Here is a 22,858-nt window from a genome sequence, read left to right as displayed (position 1 = left end):
AAGGAAAGTTCATGAAGGATCGTGTGGAAATCATTCAGGGGCAAGGTCCCTTGTCCATAAGATCGTCCGTGCCGGCTACTATTGGCCAAAAATACAGGCAGACGCTAAAGCCTATGTCAAGGTATGTGACCAATGCCAGCGTTATAGTAATGTGCCTAGACAGCCGTCAGAATACCAGACTCCAATGACTGCCCCATGGCCCTTCACACAGTGGGGACTGGATATACTGGGTCCTTTCCCCGTAGGAATCCGGTAGATGAAGTTTTTGGTGATAGGAATAGATTACTTTACCAAGTGGGTAGAAGCCGAGCCTCTTGTAGCAATCATTCAGCAGAACGTGAAAAATTTTGTATGGAAGAATATCCTATGTAGGTTCGGAGTACCCAGGGTATTAGTATCTGACAACGGACGTCAATTTGACAACGCACCCTTTAGGGACTTTTGCAATCATTTTGGGATCAAGAATCACTATTCTTCACCCTCCCATCCACAGGCAAACAGGCAAGCAGAAGTAGCAAACCGATCCCTGCTGAAAATCATCAAGACTCGGCTTAAGGGGGCAAAAGGGATATGGCCAGACGAGCTACCAGGTGTTCTTTGGGCCTATAGGACGACTGCACGGACTCCGACAGGAGAGACCCCTTTTAAACTAGCCTATGGGAGTGAAGCTGTTATACCAGCGAAGGTCCATATGGCAAGTCACCGAGTGATGGAGTACCAGGAGAAAGACAACGGGGAACAACTTCGCCTCGACCTCGATCTTATTGATGAGGTAAGAATGGATGCGGAGCAAAGGACGGCAAGGTACAAAAATCTCATGGCCAGACAGCATGACGCCATGGTAAAATCTAGACGGTTCGGTGTGGGGGACCTTGTCCTCAAAAAGGTCTCCTTGGCGACTAGGAACCCAGCTCATGGAAAACTGGGACCCAGTTGGGAAGGACCCTACAGGGTAATCAACTGCAAAAGGCAGGGGTCCTACTACCTGGAAGCCCTAGACGGGCGGAAGTTAGAGCATCCTTGGAACGTGGAACATCTGCGAAGGTACTATCAGTGATGAGCAGGGACAAGGGAAGTCAGTGGCAAAATTACAGTTGTGGTTTACGTGTCTGCTTATATTTACTTTTACTTTTACTACTGTTATGGTGTGTTATGAATAAAAGTGCACTAGTTCTTAAACTTTTGCGCTACTTACAGACTAGCTTATGAAAGACGATGCTATGTACTTGAGTATCTTAATAAGGCACTAGCCTATAAGCATGTGCCAAGTTTGTGAATAATGTTCATGTAATAATATGGTTTGGATTTCTTATGTGTTTGAATTCCAGTTTCCCTGATAATACCCACGGATGAGGCGAGAGCCTTGGACAAGTAAAATCTCTGGACGAAGGCAAACTCGTCTAAGATTTCCTTTAAATGAGGATAAAGCAAAGGGAAAAATGTTAAGGCATGCTCGTCCAAGCTTTCCTTAAAAAAAAAAAAAGAAGAATGAGGATAAAGCAAAGGGAAAAATGTTAAGGCATGCTCGTCCAAGCTTTCCTTAAAAATAATAATAATAATAAGGATAAAGCAAAGGGAAAAATGCTAAGGCATGCTCGTCCAAGCTTTCCTTAACCAGGGCCCACTCGTCTAAGATGGAAAATAGGCATTAACACATGACCTTCCAACGACGAGCGTATGGTCAAGATGTTGTGAACTCGCGAAAATACTAGTAATCGCCTAAAGAGCAGGCAAAATGACCATCATCGTCCTAAGCTAGTCGTCCATAAGGGCATCATGAAAACAATCGCCCAACACTTGGGAACATTGCTTAAAAGGCAATTGAATAAAAAATAATAATACACAAACTCGTCCATGGGACAATAATAAGGATAAGCGAAGATAAACATTCATTAGACAATAAAGGGTGGGCGACCACCGTCCAAAAACCCTTAAGAAATAAACCTTGAAAGGCACTGTTTATAAACTCGTCAAAAGTACTCCAGATGAGACAAATGTACTCTTATACATTTATAATAATAAAAAAATAAAAAAAAAAGAAAGAAAAAAAAGAGACAGGAAGAAAACACTTGAACAAATAATGAAAATCTTCAAATAACAGGCATTAGGCATCAGGGTCGTCTTCAGCGGGCTTGGTCGAGGCATCGTCTTCAACATTGACATCTTCAGAGCTAGTCTGAAGAAAAGAACTGGTAGCGCCTCCTAGTTGAAGGACGATGGGGCTGAAATCAACTTCTGGAAACTTTTCTTTCGCCTCCATGTGAAAATCTTCAAATCCAGCTGCATAGTTGGCGTCCAGAAGGTCAGTGAATTGCTTCGAAGCCTTAAATTCCTCCACAGCTTCGTCCTTAGCCCTCACAAGGGAGTTGCTCAGCTCGTCGATCTTCCTCTGAAAGTGGTCAAGACGAGAGTCTTTTTCCACTATGTCAGCCTTTAGCTCCTCGACGAGGTTGAGCAAACCCTTGGCCTCGTCCTTGGCCTTAGCAGTAGTCTCAGCCCAGCCCTTGCAATCGTCTCTGACCTCCTAGATCCTCCTCTCCAGTAGTAGCCTCGTCCTATCCAGCTCAGTAGCCTGCCTGGACGCAGCTATAAACTTGGACATGGCCTGCACAAACAAATAAAGAGTTTTCGTATTAAGCAAAGTCAACAATCATAAGAGTAAAACCAGTGACGAGAATAAATACATATCACTTACCTTGAAAAGATCGTGGACACCTGAGTGTTCAAAATCTTTCAAGGACATGTTGTAGCATGCAGCCACGTCCTCGTCAAACACTGCTTGTTGAAACCTCTCCCAGGCCAAGCCTTCACTCTCAAGAAGGTTAGGCACAACATCAACAGAAGGCTGGGACGAGGTAGGAACGCTGGTTTTGGACGGAGGAGGGTGAACAGGCTCAGACGACTCCACATCGAAAATCTGGACGGACGGCGACTGAGGAGGAGGAACAGGGACAGCAGGAGAGACGACCCCAGGCTTGGACGACCTCCTGTGCTTGGCTCTCCAGCTGGGGAGGTTTTCAAGATTGATGGCCTTTGACAGGCTCCTCTTGTCGCCAGCAGCAGGACGAGCCCTAGTCTCGGTGTCTTGCTTAGGACGCTCGTCTATGACTCCCTTGCCTTTATTTTCCTTCATTGTAGCCATCCCTAAAATAAATAATAATAATAAGTGTAAAAAAAAATAAAAAAAAAATAAAAAAAATAAAAAAAGAGGAAGTGCAAGTGCAAGACGAGAACTCACGTCAACGGAGTGTAATTTCATGGGCTAAGGCTTCTGGAGAGGGCTCCGGGCCAAGTCCCCAAGTCGCAAGACGCTGGAGAGTGACCAAGGTATGGAAGTCCCTCTCTGGGTGAAGACGAGCCTTCTGAACGCGTCCCAGATAGAACTTGCTCAGCAATGGTCTTCTAACACCTGCAACAAGGACGAAGAGATTAGCCCAGAAAGATATGTAATAAAGGTGATGCTACGGTAGTGGTGAGCATACCTTCAGGACGAAGGTTCCCTAACTCTCCTGTATATGGGGGAAATGAATCCCTGCTCACCTCAACAGGGCGTCCTGCCCAAAAACCTGAGACAAAGAAGAACTCCGTCTTCCAACTCCTATCTGAGGTAACCAAAGATTTTATTATCCTACAGTCTTTTCTCCTGGCCGTGAATTGATAAAAGCCACGAGATTGACTAATTTCAAAGGGTTTATAGCAAAAAAGGAATTCGTCCATGGTAAGAGGACGATCCCCTTCGAAAACCTCTCTCCACAAAACTTGCATAGAAACAACTAGTCTCCATGCATTAGGATTTAGCTGACATAAACCTATACCTAACCTAGTAAGTAACTCCCTAGCAAAATCATTGAGAGGAAGCCTAAGACCCCCTAGGAGATAGGCTTCGTAAACCCCAATGCCAAAATGAGGTTGGCAACACCACTCATCACGGACAGCCAATCTAGGATTTAGCTCGTCTGGAATTTGGTACCAGCTTCGAAGAGATGCTAATTTTCTCTCGTCGAGTCCCGGCGGGACCCCTACACGACCTATAAACAGGTCTCAACCTCGTCCTTCGAGTGGACGTGGGAGCACTAGAGGGGCTAGCCTTAGACCCTGACATCACTCTCGTCCTAATCTCCTCCTGGAAAACTTCAAGGGAACCCAGGGGAACCCTGCAAACATACTCGTCGAAGTAGTATTGCCACCGCTACTACTGCTATCACTACTAGAACCACTATAGCTAGTTGTGTTGCGATACTCGTCTATCTCCCTATTAACACTATTGCTAGACGAAGAAAAAACCTCGGACATTGTGGAAATGTAAGGGAAGCCTAAAGACGAGCGTAGAGAAAATACCTGGCTCTAGACCACGGAAACTAGGGACGTTGGAATACTCCTAGACGAGGCAACGGACGAGAGATGTCAAACAAGGAAATTTGAAAAATGGAGAGGGTAGGGGAGGAAATCCACTATTTATAGGCGTTGAAAAGTAAGGCCTGAAACGAAATATCCAATCAGGAAGAACCACGTGGCAACTTCCTCAAAAACTCAAATCGACATGACGGTTAACCAAGTAAGTGATGACAGGTGGAACAATTTGGTGGCCGTTGAAGCCCCACCCTCTACCTTGAGGCACGTGGGATAATATGTTGAAGCGTGTCCAAAAACTGAGGAGCTTTGGACGACCCTTAAACAGGGGGCAACTGATGGAGTACTGATTTTGCCTATCTCCAAGTCGTCCATAAAGGTCGTCCGTGGCCCGTTTGGGATTGTAAACACCCTTCGAAACCTACTTGCAGCTACCTCGTCCAGATAGGAAGAGCTCTAGACGAGTAGGCACCACCAGAAAATAGACACTCGTCCAAAGAGCGGATAACCTCGTCCTGAAGGAGTGACTGTTAGACGAGGCAGCCTCTGCGCATGTGCCAAAACATACTCGACTAAGGAATTTTGGGACGAGATTATCATACTTAGAAAAATCTCCTAGTATAATGCAATAATTCCTTATCCCATGCATAACTGTCAGGTATCCGTTGTGGAGACAAAAGCATAACTTCTAAACGGTTATGCAAGTTACGTTTGATTTCTACCTCTCCTTGAATCCAGGAGAAGTTCCAATTTTGATAACCGCCTATAAGAACACTATATAAAGGCTGTTTCAGACAGGGCCAAGGTATGTTCATTTTTCACTCCAAAAAAGTTGGAACTCAGATAACATAGAGAGAAAAACTAACTTTGCCATCGGAGGGCTTTTGGCCGGCAGCCCCGGTCGCCTTTGATTCGCTTTTCTTTCTTTTCTCAGGCCGCAGAGACAACCAGTAGTCCTTTCAAGTCCGAAGCATCCAGCCTACTGATCTTCTTTGCATCATCAATGTTCATCTTAAACATTTTGTTTAGATTTATGTATACATTTTTCCTAATGTAGCATTGTAATGTGTTTAGGCTGGTTTTTTCATATTATGTGTCAATTTAGATTTTTGGTTTTTCGTATGATGCATATACTTGGTATGGATTTGTAGTATTTTTGGTGTTTTGGCTGCTTTTAGGAAGATTAAATTGTGATATTACTATGTCACTATGGCATTATTGTTTTTGTTGTTATATCATGAAATTATAATAGTTTTTACAGCTAATTGATTAAGATATATTCTTTCTGCAAAAAAATATATATATTATAAAATATCTTAAAAAATTATGGCAAGTTTTAAATTTCTAGAAGCTCTTTAGTAGTAAAATTGTAATTTAATTATATATATTTTAAAATATTCTATAAATATTGCTGCAATTTAAGATGAATTAGACCTTTTGATTTAGTGTAGTATACATTGCTGTAATTTAAGATGCATTAGACCTCTTTTTTTAGTGTAATATACGGTTGCTACAATTTGAGATGCATTAGACCTTTTGATCTAGTGTAGTAGGAGTTGTTGCAATTTAAGATGCATTAAACCTCTTTTTTTTAGTGTAGTATACAATTGCTGCAATTTAAGATGCATTAGACCTTTTGATTTAGTGTAGTATACATTGCTGCAATTTAAGATGCATTAGACTTCTTCTTTTTTAGTGTAGTATATGGTTGCTGCAATTTAAGATGTATTAGACTTTTTTTATATAAATATTATCTTTTTAAAATCTAAAAATCTAAAAAAATTTCTACAATTCGGTGCTGCCACTTGGCGTAACCACATCATTTAAACTCAACTTTTATTATATAGTATATGATATATATATCATATATAGTATATGATAATAATAATTTAGGTCTCCTTTAAGTATAGTGGTTGTGTGGCACCAAATAACTAAATTTAATTTTTAACATCTAAATATGAAGAATCCACAAAAGGAGTTTAAAGAATGATAGGGACAATTCAAGTTATATCAACCCACTAAGAACGGCAGCAAGTCCTCTTCTTCTTCTTCTTCTTCTTCTTCTTCTTCTTTATTTATTTAATTTTTGATGAAAAGTAAATGAAATTATAAAAGTAATTATTAATTTCCTACAAATTAGTTGTAAAATTAAATTAACAAAATAAATTGATAGAAACTGTTAACATCTAGATTTGAAGAATCCACAAAAGGAGTTTAAAGAATGATAGGGATAATTCAAGTTATATCAACCCACTAAGAACGGCAGCAAGTCTTCTTCTTCTTCTTTTTCTTTCTTTATTTACTTTTTGATGAAAAATAAATGAAATTATAAAAATAATTATTAATTTCCTACAAATTAGTTGTAAAATTAAATTAACAAAATAAAATAAACAAATTTTTTTTAAAAATGATAGAAACGGTTAACATCTAGATTTGAAGAATCCACAAAAGGAGTTTAAAGAATGATAGGGACAATTCGAGTTATATCAACCCACTAAGAACGGTAGCATCTATATTTGAAGAATCCACAAAAAAAGTTTGAAGAATGATAGGGACAATTCAAGTTATATCAACCTACTGTTGGAAAAATGGCATGGAGTGAATAAGAAATTGATGTTTTCTATATTCACTTGAAGGTGTTGTTAAAAGTGGTAAAAATCCTAAGTCCTATATAGGAAAAGGAAGAAATAATATATGAGTTTATATGCTCATGAGTTGGATATTGGGTTGGGCTTTTGGCATATGTGGACCGGGCCTACTTGTCCAAATAATAATATTTTAATATTTTGATTTTTGAGTTAGTTAGCCTGTGCACAGCAATTATTTCAGTAACGTATAATTTTTCATAGTCTCTCATTCATAAAAAACTACTTTTTTAAAAACTCTCCCAGTGAGATTTGTGCATTTTCATTTTTGTGTCAAAGAGAGAGAAATAGACATTGAGTAATTCGCAGAGCATGACCTTGTGTGCTTCGTTTTCGTGCTGTAGATCATTTTATTCTGGAAGACAGACAACCTTGAGTCTCAAAGCACCACAGTGATTGTGTGAGGGGCAAAATCTACTTTAAGGAGATTGTGTCAAACACAAGACTTGATCTGAATCATTCATCCTTCACAAATTTGGTCTGTGAGTTTCTAATTATTTGCAAATTTTTTCTTAAATATATTCAATATTTGTTTATTGTTTTTGTCTATCACATCTATTTCTGTTATTGTTTTTATTTAGATTTGTATGTTGTTCCTTTTGCTTTATCATAAAAGTAAATTGTTGAAATATATCCAACTTAAAGCAGATTTCTTAGTTCTCAATTTAGTTTTGTGTTGCTCAGTATAAGTTGTATAACCGTTTGACTGAGTTGGTTTCGATGTACATTCTTTTGTTGGCTTCATTTTTAAATCTAGGCAGATTTTCTATATGGTAACATCGTAATTCCCTAATAGGTTTGTTTTATTTTTTGTTTTTTGTTTAAATTAAACAAAACAAAATAGTGCAATGATGATTTGCACGGTTGGAGAGGCTAACACATATTTATATTTCTTTTTGGGCCTTGAAATTCATCAATAAGTCAAGTTTGGCCTCTAATTTGGTTGGGTAATATTTACTGATTGCCAGGGTAGTGTATCCTTAATCTTTGAACCAGTCTCATTGCATACGCTTCGCGCGTGCAATGAGGCATTTTTTTAGCCAAAAAAAAACTCTGTGTTTTTAGTTTTTTTTATATATATATATATATATAATTTTTATTTTGAAAATCTAATTTATAAGTGGATAAAGCAATTTGAAATTTAATAGGAGAGTGGTCCTATTTTTTTGGAAATGTTTTAGTGGGAATTAGAGTTACTTTTTTACCAAATTGTCCTTTAGTTTTGTCTCTACTTAAACATAGAGATGTAAGGACATTTTTGAACTAAAAAATGAGAAATCCAAACAGGAAAAGTCCTTTAAATAATAGTATAGATACATATTGAGGGTTTGATATTTGTGATTCGGATTGCACTAACATACGTAAAATTTTCAGATTCTTGTTATCATTTTATTTTTCCTATTCGGAGGATCACTTTCTGGTCAAAAGGGAATATACCCTTTTAAAGATGAGACTTTTTGCTGTAAATCTGTATCTTACCAACATATCTTTGACTTAATGAAAAGCATGTGTTGATTGTTTGACTAGTGTTATGAGATTTTAATATCAACACGTTCTTGCTAAGAGAATGTGATTCACTTTACCGTTTATTCATTGACCCATTGTTATATATTTTTCCATGGTAAATCTATCATAATTTATAGTCTTTATTGCAGTATTGAGTTTTGACCATAAAGGTATGATTTTAGACTTCTGTAAAATCTATGTGTTGGAGTATCAAACGTTTGATTATTGAATTCTGTGCAAGATTGCATCAGCACTAGTCTATGGCATGTATATAGAAACTATGGTTGTGTGAAATTTGAAAAGGAATGAGTCAGATTGCACACTGGTGGGGCTGTTTTATGGGGCTTCACTCTTAGTGGTAGAGTGTACGTTCACCCCTAGACTATAGATATTATTTATTGATGAGGGTGATTTATCAAGTTACTAATACCTTAAGAAGGCTAACGGGAGTATCAAGCCCGTCAGCTCTTGTCAATAAAACGTCTCCTTTTGGCGTCCATGGCTACACCTCATGTCTAACGGCGTTGGGCTGAAGGAAGAAAAGATGACGGAGTCAAAGCTGAAGGTCCTATGCTGACGACCTTGCTAGTGGCATACATAGGCTGACGACCTTGCTGGTGGCATATGTAGGTTGACGACCTCACCAAATACATACGTAGGCTGACGACCTTAATAAGTAAAAGCTGAAGGGAATAACCCAACCTTCATCCATAGCTTGTTTTGTCCACCATGTACGTGCATATAAGGAAAGTTCTAGCGCTACACGTTTGGCATTAGTCAAGAAGATTCATATAAGGAAAAGAACTCTAAGAGATATGAAATTCCACGAGTTACTCTCCTAGAAGGAAAGGACTTCTTGGCCAAGGCATGAATTTCAGCCCTACGCTACTATATATACCCCAAAACCCTCACAAAGCAAGGTACGCATAATTAGCTCGACTCTGGCATTCTAGGGTTGTAAACAGACTCTAACTTGACCTTCGGAGGGTTTTTGGCCAGCACCACACCGGTGCCCTTTGTTGGTCTTGTCTGTTGTTGTGCAGGTGTTGTTTCGAGTAAGGTGAGGACCACGTGACAACTGGTGGATTTTCGTTCGTCATCAGTTGGCGCCGTCTGTGGGAAACAGAGAAGATCATTTAGCCTTTGCTCTATTCTTGAGACAAAAGTTGCATGGTGCTCACTCGATCGATGGCAACAACCAACAATCAAGACGACGAACCGCACGCCACAGCCCTGGAGAGACAAGTCCAAACGCTTGCGGCGGCGGTTGAGCGCCTCACCAAGCAGAATCATGATTTAGAAGAGCAACTACGACAAAGGAATGCACACCAAAGTGTGCCGGAGGAGGACCAGGAAGGTGCTAGTCCGGAGGGGAGGAACGCGGAAGGGCCTGAGGGTAGCAACGCCCCAACTAGACCAGAAGGGCAGGAGACCAACCGGCCATCTGTCTCGGACACCTTGCCGACTCACATCGCAGCTGAGATGCAGGAGATGAGGGAGCGTATGGACGTGATGATGAACGCCCTTAGAGGTTAAATCTCCAACGACCTGGACGACCTAGTCCATAGAACAGATTCACCTTTCACAGCGCTCGTGAATTCATGCCCTCTTCCTCCAAAGTTCCGCATGCCTCACGTGGAGAATTATGATGGATCTAAGGACCCATTGGATCACTTGGAATCTTTCAAGACCCTAATGCATCTTTAAGGCGTACCAGATGAAATCATGTGTAGGGCTTTTCTCACCACGTTGAAAGGGCCTGCAAGGGATTGGTATAGTAGGCTGACACCTAATTCCATTAGCACTATTAAGGAATTAGGTGCATAGTTTGTATCACACTTTATCGGGAGTCACCGGCATAAGAAGTCTACTGCGTGTCTGTTGAACATCAGGCAACAAGAAGACGAGACCTTGAGATCATACATAGCCCGCTTTAACAAGGAAGCCCTCTCGATAGACGAGGCAGATGACAAGATACTTGTGGCAGCGTTCACAAACGGGCTACGAAAGGGTAAGTTCCTGTTTTCTCTGTACAAGAATGACCCGAAGACTATGTCCGACGTGTTTTACAGGGCAACGAAGTATATGAATGCAGAAGACGCCTTGATGGCTCGAGAAGACAAACCTAGAAAAAGGGAAAGGTAGGAAGATACACAACCGGACAAAGGACGAAAAGTGGCTAAAACCAAAGAACGACGGGAAGATCAACGACCCAAACCGCCTACGGGAAAATTCACGAACTTCACTCCCCTAAACGCTCCTATCGACCAGGTACTAATGCAGATTAAAGATGAAGAAACTTTGGCCTTTCCTGGCAAACTGAAGGGAGATCCCAACAGGAGACCAAGGGACGAATACTGCCGGTTTCATCAAGATCATGGCCATGACACCACTGATTGCTATGACTTGAAACAGCAAATAGAAGCTCTTATTAGACGAGGAAGGCTATAAAGGTTCGTAAACAAGGAGAGGGCGGACCCGCCACAAAATCAAGCCCCTCGACGAGACAATGATCGCCCCAGGCAACCCATAGGAGATATAAGGATGATTGTAGGTGGCACCATGACCGTCGAGTCATCCAAGAAAGCCCGAAAGACATACCTCAGAACGGTTCAGAACATCCAAATGACAAGTTCTGTGCCCAAAATGACGCGGATTGACAATCCCCCCATTGGATTCTCAGAAGAAGACGCCCGGCGTCTTCACCATCCCCATGACGACGCGCTGGTCGTCACCATACAGGCAGGAGACTATAACATACACCAAGTCCTCGTCGACAACGGTAGTTCAGCAGACATCCTCTACTACCTTGCTTTCCAACAAATGGGAATTAAAAGGGAACGACTGGTTCCGACTAACGCCCCGCTCGTTGGCTTTAGAGGAGCAAGGGTATTTCCACTTGGCGTTGTCACTTTGGCAGTAACTGTTGGAGACTATCCACAGCGGATCACCAGGAATGTAGCATTCCTTGTAGTCGATTGCTCGTCAGCCTACAATGCCATCATAGGACGTCCAACCCTCAACTCATGGAAAGCCGTAACATCGACGTACCATTTGATGATAAAATTCCCAACTGATTATGGAATTGGAGAATTAAGAGGAGATCAAGTATCCGCACACGAATGTTACGTAGCCATGATAGAGATGGACAACCACATTCAGGCCATGAACATAGAGGAATGTCGGGTGGCGACAGAGCCCGTCGAGAGGCTCGAAGGCGTACCTCTTGGTGAATCTCACCCGGAGCGGACGACCAAAATCAGCACCCTGGCAGACCCGACGGTACGTCAAGAACTTGCGACTTTCTTAAAAGAAAACCAGGACGTGTTCGCATGGAGCCACGAAGACATGCCAGGAATCAACCCGTCAGTCATGGTACACAGGTTGAACGTGTCGCCATCTTTCCCGCCCGTCCGAAAAAAGAAAAGAATCTTCACCCAAGAAAGAGATCAGGCAGTAGCAGAAGAAGTATGCAAACTACAAGAGGCGGGATTTATCAGGGAAGTTTACTACCCTGATTGGTTGGCAAACGTCGTAATGGTCAAAAAGAACAACGGAAAATGGAGGATGTGTGTCGACTTCACGGACCTAAACAAAGCATGCCCCAAGGATAGCTACCCCCTCCCACGGGTTGACATCCTGGTGGACTCTACGGCCCAACATCAGCTGCTGAGCTTCATGGATGCATTTTCCGGATATAACCAGATCCGAATGGACGAAGCTGATCAAGAGAAGACTTCGTTCGTAACAAGCCAAGGCCTTTTTTGCTACAAAGTCATGCCTTTTGGCTTGAAAAAAACTGGCGCAACCTATCAGAGACTCATGAACAGGATGCTTGCACGACAGATTGGAAGAAACGTCCAAATATATGTCGACGACATGCTAGTCAAAAGTCGAAGGGAAGAAGATCATCTGGAGGATCTCAAAGAAACCTTTGACACTCTTCGCTCCTACAACATGAAGCTCAATCCACACAAGTGTGCCTTTGGAGTGACGGCGGGAAAGTTCTTAGGGTACATGGTATCCCAAAGAGGCATCGAGGCCAACCCGGACAAGATTCGAGCCATAATGGGGATGGCACCTCCTAAAAATATGAAGGAAGTACAAAACCTTAATGGCAGAGTCGCCGCACTTAATAGATTCGTGTCGAGGGCAACGGATAGATGTCTACCATTCTTCCGCACACTGAAAAAATCCTTTGAATGGACGGCCGAATGTCAACAAGCGTTCGAGGACTTAAAGGTCTAGCTCTCTTCGCCGCCGTTACTAAGTCCATCGCAACCAGAAGAAGAGCTATTCCTTTATTTAGCCGTCTCCCCGGCTGCCATCAGTGCAGCCTTAGTTAGAGAAGACGACAGGGTCCAAAGGCCTGTGTACTATGTGAGCAAGGCACTGCATGGTGCAGAAGAGAGATATCCCCCCATGGAAAAACTTGTCTTCGCTCTGGTCACAGCGGCCCGAAAACTCAAGCCATGCTTCCAAGCCCATACGATAGTCATCCTAACTGACAAGCCTTTACGGCGTGTAATGGGCAGCCTTGGAGCTGCCGGACGAATGGCATTATGGTCAATAGAGTTGAGCGAATTTGACATACAATATCGCCCCCACACCGCCATCAAGGGACAAGCGGTTGCCGACTTCATTGCAAAACTCACCAGCGCGGAAGGCGAGGAGGCAGAAAATCCACAATGGAACGTTTTTACAGATGGGTCGTCCAACAAGAAGGCTGGTGGAGCAGGGGTCGTGCTTAAATCTCCAAAAGGCGACGAGATTGAATGTATGATTCGTCTCGATTTTCCTACAACTAATAATGAAGCTGAGTATGAAGCCCTGATAGCAGGTTTAGACCTTGCCAAAGCTGTAGATGCCGCGAACGTAGTTATTCACTACGACTCCCAGGTCGTTACAAGCCAAGTGAATGGCGAGTACGAGTGCAAGGGTGAAAAAATGAAGAAGTATTGGGAGCAAGCGAAGATGAGGATGGATGGGCTGCAAGCCAAGATAGTCCAAATCCCAAGGGGAGAAAACGAGAAGGCCGACCGTCTTGCCAAAACCGCGTCCGCGGAGTCTATGGTAACTATCGACAAGGTGCTCTCTTTTATACAGCCTTCACCGCTCATAGACGTTCTCAATATACTGGAAATTGGTTCCGAAAACAATTGGACCACCCCCCTGATCTCCTATCTAAAAGATGGTACGCTACCTGATGGGAAGGATGTCGCAAGGAAGCTGAAGGTCCAGTCAGCACGGTTCGTTTTGATAAAGGACGTCCTGTATGAGAGGGGCTTCTCTCGACCGTACTTAAGATGTTTAGGCCCCAAAGAAGCAGACTACGTTATGAGAGAAGTACACGAGGGAATATGCGGCAACCACTCAGGGTCACGGTCATTAGTACATAAGTTGATTCGAGCCGGATACTACTGGCCGACAATGCAAAATGACGCTCCGGTTTATGTAAAAGCTTGTGACAAATGTCAAAGGTTCAGCAATTTCATTAGACAGCCGGCGGAAGAATTGACCCCCATAACCGCCCCATGGCCATTCACCCAGTGAGGATTGGATATCATGGGACCATTCCCAATAGCAACAAAGCAGCTGAAGTTTCTCGTCGTCGGCATCGATTACTTCACCAAATGGGTCGAAGCTGAAGCCTTAGCCATGATCACTGAAAAGAATGTACAGAATTTCGTATGGAAAAACATTGTTTGCAAGTACGGAATTCCAAGAGTATTGATCTCGAACAACGGTAGGAATTTGACAACAACTCCTTCCGGACCTTCTGCTCAGAGCTAGGAATCAAGAACCATTATTCCTCCCCAGCCCATCCTCAAGCAAACGGGCAGGTTGAAGTCACGAACCAATCCTTGCTTCGAATCATCAAGACTCGGCTCGAGGGGGCAAAGGGCATATGGCCTGAGGAGCTGCCCAGCGTACTATGGGTGTACAGAACGACAGTAAAGACTCCCACGGGGGAAACTCCATTCCAGCTACCATACGGGAGTGAAGCGGTCATCCCGGCTGAGATAGGACTCACGAGTTACAGGGTGGACAATCATGACGAGGGAAGAAATGACCAAGAGCTACGTTTACGGCTGGATCTAGTTAACGAGGTAAGGGCAATGGCTGAGCAGAGACTCACACGATACCAAGACCTCATGGCCAAGCATTACAACTCCCGAGTCAAGCGCCGAGACTTCAAAGTTGGAGACCTCGTTTTAAGGAAAGTAATGGGCGCTGCCAGAGATCCTGCACAAGGAAAGCTTGGCCCAAACTGGGAAGAACCCTACAAGATTACATCATGGCTAAGAAAGGGCACTTATCACTTAGAAACGCTTGACGAACAGAGGCTACGACACCCATGGAACGCCGAGCATCTCAGAAAGGACTACCAGTAAAAGATAACAAGCAGAACACTACTCCTCATTGCCAGTTTACTCTTTTTTTTTTAATTATCTGTCCTAATTTATTCTTGTCTACTATATGTTTTAAGCTCAAAGGGCTGAAAGTTTATTCTTTTTCAAACAAAGTTCTACTTATGCATTCATCATAATAAGAGGAGTTTTATTCAAAAACGACTAGTAAAACTTATTATGTCTTCAAGGAAACAGCAAGTCCACAAGGTGGACGACCCTATGGCCAAGTCCATAAGGTGGACGACCCTATGGCCAAGTCCACAAGGTGGACGACCCTATGGCCAAGTCCACAAGGTGGACGACCCTATGGCCAAGTCCACAAAATGGACGACCTTATGGCTAAGTCCACAAAGTGGACGACCCTATTGCCAAGTCCACAAAATGGACGACCTTATGGCTAAGTCCACAAAGTGGACGACCCTATTGTCAAGACCACAAAGTGGACGACCTTAAGGCTAAGTCCACAAAGTGGACAACCTTGTTGCTAAGTCCACAAAGTGGACGACCCTATTGTCAAGACCACAAAGTGGACGACCTTAAGGCTAAGTCCACAAAGTGGACGATCTTGTTGCTAAGTCCACAAAGTGGATGACCGTATTACTAAATCCACAAAAGTGAACGACCTAATGGACAGAGGCAACAAAGTGATGGGATCAGTGTAACGTCAACAAAGTGACTGGATCAGCCTACAAAATAAATAAACTCTAAACTAGAATCCATGAAGTTGATGAATAATCAGCAGAGAAAAAGTTGAACCCGTCGCCTACCAAGGAGAAAAAGTTGACGACGTCACATATAAAGTGACGGATATATGGCCACAACCTAAAATAATGTGATCGGCCAAAAGAAAGCTGACGGCGTTAAGTAATGGATATACGGCAAACAAAAAAGTCGTACCGAATCAACTAAGAAATGTGACGACGTTACAAGTTGACGGGAATACAGCTAAGTTTTGATCCGACGCCGTCGCCCATAAGGCTGACGGATTGGTGAAAACAGCTCGAGGACTGAGCTAAAAGGCGGTTGACGCCGTTATTACTTGGATAAATAAGTGAAACAACGCCATCATCCATATGCTGACAGGGTTATCACGAGCAAGTAATTTTTAACATAAAATATTAAAAGAGAGAAACATGCTTCGAATATAAAACAACACATTAAGATCAATACAAACAATGTCTTTACAAAAGCCCAGAAAAAACGGGCGTCAAGCATTAAAGTTCGTCTACACCTTTGAAAAAAAAAAAGAAAAAAAAAAAGAAAGGAAAAAGTGCTAAGGTTCATGAAGTTGGATCTTGAGGCCTTCCGTCATCTTCAGCGAGAAAGGGCTGGGCGCAAGGAAGAGAAGGGCTGACGACGCCTGGATCGTTGTCATGAGAACTTGCTAGAGTCAAGGTGACGGGCTGGTCCGCGGCTGGCTGGGCAAGAACGATGCTGTTATCTCTCTGGTTAGCATCGTCACCTTCCTCATTGACGGCGTCGCCTGCAGGGGTTGACGGGATAGACTCATCCATGGAAATCTTGGATAAATCCAAGTCAAGATAAATGGACTTTACTTGTTTTAAGCAGTCCTCAAACCCGTCACCATAGTAGGCAGCACAAGAGTCTATGAAGGATGACGAGTCCTTAAACTCCGCCACAGCGTCGCTCCTGGCTGTTTCCACCTGGACTAGGATGGACTTCAGCTCCTTCTCCGCCGTAAGCTTGGCTTCTTCTTCCAGTGTCCGTCGACGGACTTCGTCAGCCAGCTTCTCCTTCAAGTCCTTCAGCTCCGTACCTAGGACACAGTTCGCATCCTTGTACTACGCTTGGCCGTCAGCCAAGTACTTGATACGCTCATGCAGACGGGCGATCACACCCTCCTTAGCAGACCTCTCTGACAAAGCCTTCATGTGAACCATAGCCTGCATGGCTGAAGAAATAACAGCATCAGAATATTGAAACTAGGGGCACCAAAGTAAAGAGAGAAGCATACCCTAGTGAGATCAAACAGGCTTGATGCCCCTATCTCATCAGTATCCTGCTCGGCACAGGGGTCCATCTCTTCATCCTATAAAAAGGACTCCGTCACCTCCACAGCATAGTCTTTATGGGTTAAAAGGCGACGCACGGATCCTTGGGTGATGGGGCCTGACGAGGTAATTGGCCCTTTACCTGCTCCATGGACGGACTTGGGAGGTGACGGCCTCTTTGAAGATCTGTCCTCAGGAGTCATAGTAACCCTCTTCCCGGGATGATCATCCTTGCCGTCAGGCTTCCTTTTGGCTCCTGTCCTCCCTACGGGCTTCGGGGCAGACGGTGGTGTCAGCTCACCCCTCGTCTTCTCTTGCTCCTTCTTCTTGGCCGCAGTGGCAGCTCACACTCTTTGCCTAGCTGACTCCATTTCTGCAGAAAATAAAGAAGGTTAAAAAAAAAAGAGACAACGTCAGGATGCAGACAAGAAATCGAGAGATACTCACACCGATGAGAATAAGCGTTTAATTTACAAGCCTCCTCTGTCGGCTCTAGACCGCTGCAATACAAGTGCAGAGTATCTAGCGTGATTAAGTCCCGACACTTTCGCTCGTCCAAGGGGATGGTCGTCACTCGACGAATAAAATCCTCTTGTTCCACGGTAATGCGGGGACGATTGTTAGCTGCAATAAAAGAGGACGGGTTAGAGGACCGAATAGGTAGACGAAGCAAGAAAGCCGACGGGACTAACCTAAATTTCTAACATATGCCTAGGTGTTGTCAAAACCATTAGGCATTGACTCCCATTCCTCCTGACGGCATACCCAATTCGTCCCCTCTACAAAGAAATATCTGCCTTTCCACTTCCTATTGGAATCGGGCATGTCTGACACCAATTTTAACTCTTTTTCTCTCACTGCAAAATGATACACCCCCTTTGATGAGAAGATATACTGAGGGCGGTAGCACCAAAAGAACTCGTCCAGGGTTAACTGACGGTTCCCACCACTCAGACGACCCCACTGGATCTCGGCACCAATAAAGGTTCGCCAGGCGTTAGGGGCAATCTGACTGACGAATATCCCTAGAAAATTAGCCAGCTGACGATGCAACGCCGTCAGTGGTAGCCTTAATCGAACAGTGAACATGGCATCATACATGTCGACATCCGCGGTTCGTCCCAAATAACACCTCTCACCTTCCTCGGGAAGGCGGATGGGGATGTCGTCTGGTATTTGGTAACGGGATCGCAAACTTTTGAAAACATTTTCCGACATCGTCGAAAGGAACTTGTTAACGGACCATTCGGGGGGTAGGATGAAGGGACCATCATCACCAGAAGCTCCTGAGGTACTCTCTAAGGTTTCCTCGTCACCGTCACTCCCACCCCCGTCACTAGTACTTCCTTTTTCTTCATTAATCCTCTGGTCTCCGTCATATACCCTCTCTTCTCCACCATCCTCGCTCACCTCACTTTCTCTAGAACTCTCTACTTCCCCGTCGGAAGAAGGAGTTGATGGTTCCCTTTCTGACGACCAGGATAGGCCCTCCACGGGCTCACGGCTTGATTGGAAGACCTCGTCGTAACCCACTCCGTCGCGGATTGGCGATTGATCACTCGTCGTCTCCCTAGACATCTGACTACCTACAAACGACGAGTTTTTTATTCTAAGAACCTAGGCAGACAACTTCACTAAAGGGCATTACTAGAAAAATAAAAAGGTAAAGTAAAGGGAACTTACGAGTAAAAGGACGGTCCCAAGAAGCTGACGGCAATCTGGTTGACGGAGTAAAAAGATCAGCAGTGACATTCTCTTTCTCTCGGAATCAACAGGGTGTGAAAAGTTGGAAATAAGTGGAAAAATGAAATATATGTAGGCGAAAGGGGGCATGAAAGACGAAGCGACACGCTCATCCAGACATGGAGCCAATCAGTCCAAGCCATGTGTCCCACCATTTAATGAAGATGGCACGAATTACCACGCATGAATGGTTTCCCCATAACGTCAACTCCATAACCCGTCAGCTAAAGCTGACAGGGTCATGAAGTAGGGGCAGCTGATGAGGGTGATTTTACAAGTTACTAATACCTTAAGAAGGCTGACAGGAGTATCAAGCCCGTCAACTCTTGTCAATAAAACGTCTCCTTTTGGCGTCCATGGCTACACCTCATGTCTGACGGCGTTGGGCTGAAGGAAGAAAAGATGACGGAGTCAAAGCTGAAGGTCCTATGCTGACGACCTTGCTGGTGGCATACATAGGCTGACGACCTTGCTGGTGGCATATGTAGGTTGACAACCTCACCAAATACATACGTAGGCTGACGACCTTAATAAGTAAAAGCTGAAGGGAATAACCCAACCTTCATCCATAGCTTGTTTTGTCCACCATGTACGTGCATATAAGGAAAGTTCTTGCGCTACATGTTTGGCCTTAGTCAAGAAGATTCATATAAGGAAAAGAACTCTAAAAGATACGAAATTCCACGAGTTACTCTCCTAGAAGGAAAGGACTTCTTGGCCAAGGCGTGAATTTCAGCCCTACGCTACTATATATACCCCAAAACCCTCACAAAGCAAGGTACGCATAATTAACTCAACTCTGGCATTCTAGAGTTGTAAACAGACTCTAACTTAACCTTCGGAGGGTTTTTGGCTGGCACCACACCGGTGCCCTTTATTGGTCTTGTCTGTTGTTGTGCAGGTGTTGTTTCGAGTAAGGTGAGGACCACGTGACAACTGGTGGATTTTCGTTCATCATCATTTATTATAAAGTTTAATAGACAATTTTATGTATTGATAAGGAGGACACGTGATTATTGTATTTGAGCACGTATAGTCTTATTTAATTACATAGATGTATATATATTTTAAGCATGTGTGAATGTAATTAGATATTAATGTGTCAAATCCCAATATATGTTTTGTAATATTTCTTTGAACAAAATATATGTTACATGCCTTAGTTGACATACCTGAGTTGTCTAAAATTTGGAATGCACAAGAGTCTGTTATGAGTGTTTATTAAGTAAGCAATGATGAGGCATTACAAATGTTCATTTATTATAAGAATGAAGTTGAGAAATAACTCAATAAATGCAATAAGTTCTTGATTACCATAGAACTTGTGGGGGGAAGCTATTATTTCCACCAATTATTTGTTCATTGAGATGCCTTAAAAGAAACCACTAGGACACCTTGTGAATATGGAAATAGTGATCGCCTTTCCATAAATTCTTGAAATGTGGGGGTCTTTGATGAAGGTGGTGATTCTTATTCTTAAAGGATAAAAAACCATTGATTATGTTTTCATTGGTTATGGTCATAACAGTAGTGCATAGTGCTTTTCTAATTTATGTATCTATTATTCTTATATGCATGAAAATTAATTAGTATATATTTCAAGTGCTAAACTTTCTTAAAAGAAAGTTTCAGTCTACATTTAGTATCTCTCATGATCAAGAGTTGATAGAAGAGAGGTTGAGCCTAAGCATAGTAACAGGACAAACACAATATTCGTTTTGTCCAAATTTTCTAATTCATATGTTAGAAGATGAACTTAAAGTTTCAAAGAAACGATATCCTGAGGTGCCTTCTTGGAAAAGAAATTGTCAATAGTGCAATAAATCCATCTTAGAAATCTATGCATAGTACTTGGTAGATCTAGCACTTGGGAATTTGAGAATTGATGGCATAATTGACTATTACAACGCGAGTCTTGTTTTAGAAGACTACAAATAAAAGGAAGACGTGAGTTTTCTTGAAACACAATAAACCAAAGGGGTTAATGGTTCTTGTACAAGGAAACAAAGTGCTTAAACTTGTTAAATCTTTGTATAGATTGAAGCAAGTTTCAATCCAATGACATGAGAAATTTGACAATGAGATGATGTCAAATGGGTTTAGATTTAATGAAACTAGTGTGTGATGTGAAATATATCACAAGGGGCTATGTTGTTGTGGGATATGCTCATGTAAGTGTTGTAGATGTGATACAAGAAATGAAAATTTCTAATACATCTAATGGACTTATCTTGTCTCAATCACGTGAGAAATGTGACAACAGTCTAGTGAGAACACCTTATGCAATAAATCTAAACAGACATGCATTGCTAGATACTTGTGCCTCCTATTTGTATATATTGGTAGGGCATAGAGTTATGGTAGGTCTCAACATATTTGTTAGAGACATAATACCATGAGGAAATTGCTCTCAAATGGAAATTGTTCCAAATTATAAAACGGATCCGTAATCAGTTGTTTGAGTGGAGAGTAAGTAAATTACTCATCGAGGGGAATGGGGTTAAAGCCTATGGCATAAAAGTCTCCGGGATGGCAACCGAACCTAGTTAACTGGAGATCCCAAGATCTAGGTTCAAAGGGACAACTAAATCCTAGAAACTAGTTTTTATCACTATATAACATCTCCCTCCCATTCCTATGATGAAATAGTGATACCTATAAGCGATGTTCAAGGTAAACTTTGCTTTTAATGATTCTTATATCTTGGAATTCCGAGTGGGGTATAGCAGGATACTCTTAATAAGAATCACCTATATGGGTGTGAAGTGGGCTGCTTCCATGAAAGTTTTAAGGTTGAATTCTTTAAAGCACTTCATGAATTTACCAGGATATGTTCAGGGCCGAAATGAACACAACTATAAGAATGAAATATGTCCGAAAAGAAGCTGTGTGAATTCTATTGTCTTGGTATACACAAACGGCTGAACAGTTCAAGACATCATATTCACTGGTTAGCTAGTATATCCGATAGTCTTTCAGAAAAGAAAGTTCAAAGCCACAAGCTACTTCTCTCGATACAGTAATTTTTCTTCTACTCTCTCTATGTCTACATCATCATTTGCATTGTGTTTTTCAATTTCTATTCATGTGGGGGATTGTTGGAAAAATGGCATTAAGTGAATAAGAAATTGATGTTTTCTATATTCACTTGAAGATGTTATTAAAAGTGGTAAAAATTCTGAGTCTCACATAGGAAAGGAAAGAGATAATATATGAGTTTATATGCTCATGAGTTGGACATTGAGTTGGGCTTTTGGCATATGTGGACCGGGCCTACTTGTCCAAATAATAATATTTTATTATTTTAATTTTTGAGTTAGTTAGTTTGTGCACAGCAGTTATTACTGAAACAGAGTGCATGTTCAGTAACATATAATTTTTCATAGTCCTTCATTCATAAAAAAACTACTTTTTAGAAAACTCTCCTAGTGAGAATATTTTTGTGCATTTTCATTTTTGTGTCGAAGAGAGAGAAAGAGACATTGAGTAGTTCAAATAGCACGACTTTGTGTGCTTCGTTTTCGTGTTGTAGATCATTTTATTCTGGGAGGCAGACGTTCGTGAGTCTTAAAGTACCACAGTAATTGTGTGAGGGGTGAAATCTGCTTTAAGGAAATTGTGTCAAACACAAGACTTGATCTGAATCATTCATCCTTCACGCATTTGGTCTGTGAGTTTTTAATTATTTGCAGATTTCTTCTTAAATATATTAAGTATTTGTTTATTGCTTTTTTCTATCACATCTACTTGTGTTATTGTTTTTATTTAGATCTGTATGATATTCCTTTTGTTTTATCACAAAATAAAATTGTTGAAATATATCCAACACCTGCTAAGAACGGCAACAAGTCCTCTTCTTCTTCTTCTTTTCATTTTTTTATTTTTTTTAAAAGAAAAGGAAAATGCTTTTCTTTTTTAGAAAGAAAGAAAACAAAATGCTACATAGCACAACTTGGCGTAAGATTTGGTTTTTTGAATTAATTCTATCTATAAATTGCTCACTTCTGTAGTCATTTTCTTTTTTTCTTTTTTTTGAGACACACACACACACACACACACATATATGTATATAGGGGAAGAAAGATGAAATAAGGGAATACACTCACACGCCAACACCAAAACTGCATGCCCTGTAGTCATATTCTTCATAAACCAATTCATGCAATATTCCCACATATAAACAAACTTT

The 22,858-nt window shown here is 42.0% G+C and overlaps 1 protein-coding gene across 1 annotated transcript; it reads left to right on the top strand.

The window, feature by feature from the left end:
• Positions 1-11,045: 11,045 nt before the first annotated feature.
• LOC142616148 (uncharacterized) lies at positions 11,046-14,054 on the top strand. Its single transcript, XM_075789026.1, has 2 exons — positions 11,046-11,884; positions 12,833-14,054. The coding sequence occupies exons 1-2, from the start codon at positions 11,046-11,048 to the stop codon at positions 14,052-14,054; spliced, it is 2,061 nt and encodes a 686-aa protein (XP_075645141.1).
• Positions 14,055-22,858: the final 8,804 nt, after the last annotated feature.

This window comes from Castanea sativa, chromosome 11, assembly GCF_040712315.1.
Source record: "Castanea sativa cultivar Marrone di Chiusa Pesio chromosome 11, ASM4071231v1".
NCBI classification, from domain to species: domain Eukaryota; kingdom Viridiplantae; phylum Streptophyta; class Magnoliopsida; order Fagales; family Fagaceae; genus Castanea; species Castanea sativa.
This window is presented reverse-complemented; position numbering and strand designations above follow the sequence as displayed.

Coding starts and splice junctions, on each gene's coding strand:
- LOC142616148 (XM_075789026.1), top strand. CDS start 11,046: ATGATTGTAGGTGGCACCATGACCGTCGAGTCATCCAAGAAAGCCCGA. Junction 11,885..12,832: donor CCGTCAGTCATGGTACACAG/GTTGAACGTGTC, acceptor GGCTGCCATCAG/TGCAGCCTTAGTTAGAGAAG.